The sequence below is a fragment of the Danio rerio genome, chromosome 15, assembly GCF_052040795.2.
Source record: "Danio rerio strain M-AB ecotype USA chromosome 15, GRCz13ab, whole genome shotgun sequence".
In the NCBI taxonomy this organism is placed as follows: domain Eukaryota; kingdom Metazoa; phylum Chordata; class Actinopteri; order Cypriniformes; family Danionidae; genus Danio; species Danio rerio.
This window is the reverse complement of record NC_141035.1, coordinates 80,001-85,000: the sequence shown is the minus strand read 5'-3', so window position 1 is coordinate 85,000 and position 5,000 is coordinate 80,001. Positions and strand designations below refer to the sequence as shown.

General features: G+C 43.5%; 1 protein-coding gene across 21 annotated transcripts in view; it reads right to left on the bottom strand.

Annotated features, from left to right (window-relative positions):
• Window positions 1-5,000, bottom strand: part of axl (AXL receptor tyrosine kinase) — a 35,472-nt gene that overhangs the window by 18,176 nt on the left and 12,296 nt on the right. For all 21 annotated transcript variants that reach the window (XR_015508866.1, XR_015508867.1, XR_015508868.1 and 18 more), the window contains exon 6: window positions 4,560-4,675. Coding sequence is in view for 6 of the 21 variants with exons in the window: in XM_087283437.1 (XP_087139563.1) it covers window positions 4,560-4,675 (116 nt within the window). In the remaining 15 variants the exon portion in view is untranslated. The remainder of the gene's footprint in view (window positions 1-4,559; window positions 4,676-5,000) is intronic.

Below are 5,000 nucleotides of genomic sequence, written 5' to 3'. Positions count from 1 at the left end.
CTTACAGTATAAAGACTTCACACTTATTCTGAAGACTCTGATTTGTCTGTATTTATACACAGCACATGAGTAAGTTGTCAGAATTTGAGTATAACTACATTTAGACTTAAACGTTTGAACATTACGATGTCGAAGTTCCTCGATAATCTCAATCGATTCACACAGAAGAAAATCATTCAAGGTGAAAGTCATTCTGCCTCACACTTTCACAAACCGACAGCACATGACTGCGACCGTCAATGATCTTACACATAAAGGAGGAAGAGCTGTGTGGAAACACAGAATGAAAATAAGTGATATTCACTTTCTGTTCAGGAAAAGACGAAGCAAACGGCACACTTCTGCTTTAGTCAGAGCCAGGGTCAATCAACACCTTCACTATTATAGTAGATAGAGATCCTGAGATAGGTTCATGCAGGAACACTAGAAACCCCCGAGATGACAAACAGAAATAAAAACTAACATTAATAGAGTTATTCAACAGTTCATATGAGTGTTTACACACACTAACACCAATATATATCCGCATCATTTCAATTTAACGGTATTCAATAAGCTCATGAAAAGTATTATTATATAATCCTGTTGTACTTTTGTTTTGAACACAAAATTAAATAATAAATAGGAATTCAATGATATTTTGTTTTATATTACTAATATCTGACAACTTCTAAAATATATATCTTTTTAAAAACTAACAAAAGCAATATAATTATTTACTTTTTGCCTTGTTTTCAGGAATAAACCACAGAGTTTTACAGACACCGCAGGGAAACGTCTCTCTTAAACTGCTTCTCTTGTGTTTGGATTTCTGTGTTAATACACACGTTTGAGTCTCATATGAGAAACAGTGATCAGCATCTCCAATAACTCTTTCATTTTCAATGCATTTTCACACTCAAATGTGGAGGATTTGGACTTGTGTGTAAAAGTGTTCGTGTGAATAATGCGAGATTGAAGTGCAACTATTTCAGCCCCGTGACTCTATTAGTTAATTATATCAGTATAGGTTAACAGTACTATAGTTAGCTACAATTTCCACCTGACAGAAATGAATCTAATTCACATTTAGGATTTGGTTTCTTTTATTTTAGAATGGAAAGCAGCTGGAGTCATGTTAAAACTCTTTCATTGATCTCTCTAATGATTAAACTAAAGCACATTATATTCTCCTGCAGAGCATGTTGAGCTCAGACTCTCTCTGATGTTTACTGCGTGTGTCGAACAGCGGGACTCCTGAAAACAGCTCCGTCAGCAGCAGAAACATGCTGACAAACATCAGAAAAATGCAGATCCCTCAGAAATAACCACCTACCCGGAGTTATACTGCCTAAATCACAGTAAAATACCGCACTGAAAAATGGAGAACCGCCTGATGATAAACACTTTACTGGCACCAGCGAACGCGATTACCAGAACCAGACTTCAGCGTTCATCCAGCATCCAAAACACAACAGCAAAACACAGTCAAACGCAAGAACAGCCCGTCCCACATCAACACCGTAAATGACAACAATCATCAATGATCTGGTGCAAAGATTTCAGCTCAGTCTGTTATTCATTAATATTAGAGGAGTTCAATCAATCAGACGATATGTGCCTTACACTCATAAAAGATGGATTTCAGTGGATCATGTGTTTTACAAAATCTCCTTTAGCTTCAAATTTACGCAAAATCAAAGTTATAAATATGAACAGACATCATCCCAAATTTAAAGCTGATATCTGAAAACAAAGCCTGACACTGAAGCGCGGGTGGAGCGTGCTGTGATCAGAGCTCAACACTGAAGACACGTGGAGCGGTTTGAGGATGTTCTTGGTCTGCTGAGGAGCTCTGATTCACTCCAAATATCTTCATTTGTGTCTGAGGGTGTTGAGAGTAATCAATGACAGAGTCTTGATTTTGGGGTGAACTATCCCTTTAAGACACATTTGAAATAACAGTGGTGACATTTATTCAGAAGTCTCAGAGCTTTCCCATGATATAGAGTTCATCATGAATTGATTAGGATTTAATTTCAATATAGTAAATTAAAGTGTCTAGTTTAGAAATGTTACACACATCACACACATGTCCTGCATCACACAACACACCAGTGTCCTCTACTGGTGTTCTCTGAGGCAGTGTTATATATATATAATCTCGGTTCAGAACAAACTCTACAAGCGTGTGTTCCACACAGCCGTACAGCAGGAGTGTGTGTGTGTGCGTGTGTGTGTTTGTGTGTGTGCGTGTGTGTGTGTGTGTGTGTGTTTGTGTGTGTGCGTGTGTGTGTGTGTGTGTGTGTGTGTGTGTGTGTGTGCATGTGAGTGTGTGTGTGTGTGTGCGTGTGTGTGTTTGTGTGTGTGCGTGTGTGTGTGTGTTTGTGTGTGTGCGTGCGTGTGCGTGTGTGTGTGTGTGTGTGTGTGTGTGTTTATGTGCTGAATTCTCCTGACTCATGAAGGATTAGTGCTGGGCTATGAATGAGCAGATGTGTTATAAACACTCCTGACACTGGCATGAGGAGTCAGAGCAGAGTCACCAGCGCATTACAGACACACTGACTCACTGAACACCCCTCTACAGACCCACAGCACTGCCCACTGCTGCCCACTGACTCACTGAACGCCCATTTACAGTAAAGTAGCATACTGACAAGTCCCAGTAAACCAGCATCTTCACTAGGCCTCCAGCATCTTCACTAGGCCTCCAACATCTTCACTAGTCCTCCAGCATCTTCACTTGTCCTCCAGCATCTTCACTTGTCCTCCAGCATCTTCACTTGTCCTCCAGCATCTTCACTAGTCCTCCAGCATCTTCACTAGTCCTCCAGCATCTTCACTAGTCCTCCAGCATCTTCACTAGTCTCCAGCATCTTCACTAGTCCTCCAGCATCTTCACTAGTCCTCCAGCATCTTCACTAGTCCTCCAACATCTTCACTAGTCCTCCAACATCTTCACTAGTCCTCCAGCATCTTCACTAGTCCTCCAGCATCTTCACTAGTCCTCCAACATCTTCACTAGTCCTCCAACATCTTCACTAGTCCTCCAACATCTTCACTAGTCCTCCAGCATCTTCACTTGTCCTCCAACATCTTCACTAGTCCTCCAGCATCTTCACTAGTCCTCCAGCATCTTCACTAGTCCTCCAGCATCTTCACTAGTCCTCCAGCATCTTCACTAGTCCTCCAGCATCTTCACTAGTCCTCCAGCATCTTCACTAGTCCTCCAACATCTTCACTAGTCCTCCAACATCTTCACTAGTCCTCCAACATCTTCACTAGTCCTCCAACATCTTCACTAGTCCTCCAGCATCTTCACTAGTCCTCCAGCATCTTCACTAGTCCTCCAACATCTTCACTAGTCCTCCAACATCTTCACTAGTCCTCCAACATCTTCACTAGTCCTCCAGCATCTTCACTTGTCCTCCAACATCTTCACTAGTCCTCCAGCATCTTCACTAGTCCTCCAGCATCTTCACTAGTCCTCCAGCATCTTCACTAGTCCTCCAGCATCTTCACTAGTCCTCCAGCATCTTCACTAGTCCTCCAGCATCTTCACTAGTCCTCCAACATCTTCACTAGTCCTCCAACATCTTCACTAGTCCTCCAACATCTTCACTAGTCCTCCAACATCTTCACTAGTCCTCCAGCATCTACACTAGTCCTCCAGCATCTTCACTAGTCCTCCAGCATCTTCACTAGTCCTCCAGCATCTTCACTAGTCCTCCAGCATCTTCACTAGTCCTCCAGCATCTTCACTAGTCCTCCAGCATCTTCACTAGTCCTCCAGCATCTTCACCAACTCTGCCCTCACAGTAAGAGTGTGTAAGTAAATGTCCCTCAGTAGTGAACGAACACGCACTCTATAGTGTACACTAGTTTGTGATCATACATGTGTCACTGCTGTGTGTTTTGGTGTTCTTCAGCTGATGTGAGGGCCTGTTCTGCCTTATTTTACACACTGAACACACACACAATGCTTCTCACACAATGATTATATTTGATTTTCAGCACTGATGAAGGCAAACATGAGGACAGTGACCAGTAAAGTCCCTTCATCACGGCTGATCATCCCCACCCTGATCCAGTCAGAGCTAATCAATAAACCTCTGACAAACCCTGCAGCGCCCCTCTTCCCTCTGTCTGTAGAGCAGGGAGAGAGAGAGAGGACACACTCACACACACCAGAGGCCTGCTTTATTAGAACCAGACACTTCAGGGTGGAGCACAGGCAGACACACACACACACACACACACACACACACACACACACACACACACACACAGGGGAAACTGGGCCTCAAAGTGAACGGTTCAGCCTGTATGGAAGTGTGAAACATTATACTCTAGAGCATGATGAATCAGTGTGTGTGTGTGTGTGTGTGTGTGTGTGTGTGTGTGTGTGTGGGTGTATTTATCCAGCTAAAAGTGTTCTGACTCACATTTATGGGACAAAACAGAGCCGTCAGAGTCAGATGACACAAACACACTCTCGCTCTCGCTCTCTCTCTCTCTCTCTCTCTCTCTCACACACACACACACACACACACACACCACTCTGTCTGTCACTGCAGTACCTGGATGGAGCAGTGGCTGATGGGATAGACTCCTCCAAAGCCGGAGTGCCAGGACAGACGGATGCTGGAGTTGGAGATCTCGTCAGCTGTTATGGCGCTGGGTGGAGAAGGAAGGACTAGAGGAGAAGAGAGGATTCATTTAGCGGAGAAAACACCCTCAATGTTAATGTGTGAGCACGACTGATACACGGGTCTGCCGAAACTGAGTCCTGTCCATACAGAGAGTGATTCGTACATCAGGTCATCTAACACACACCTCCTACAAGACACATGCCTTCCTTCATCTAATCTCAGAATCAAACACGTCTGCAGTCAGCTCTGAGCTGAAGAAAGACCTCCGTACACCTGTCATTAAAGCATCTGCACTCTAGCATGAGCTCTTCATTCATCTTCAGACACAGATAAAGACATGTTAGAGTAAATCTGAGAGCTCCTCATCCT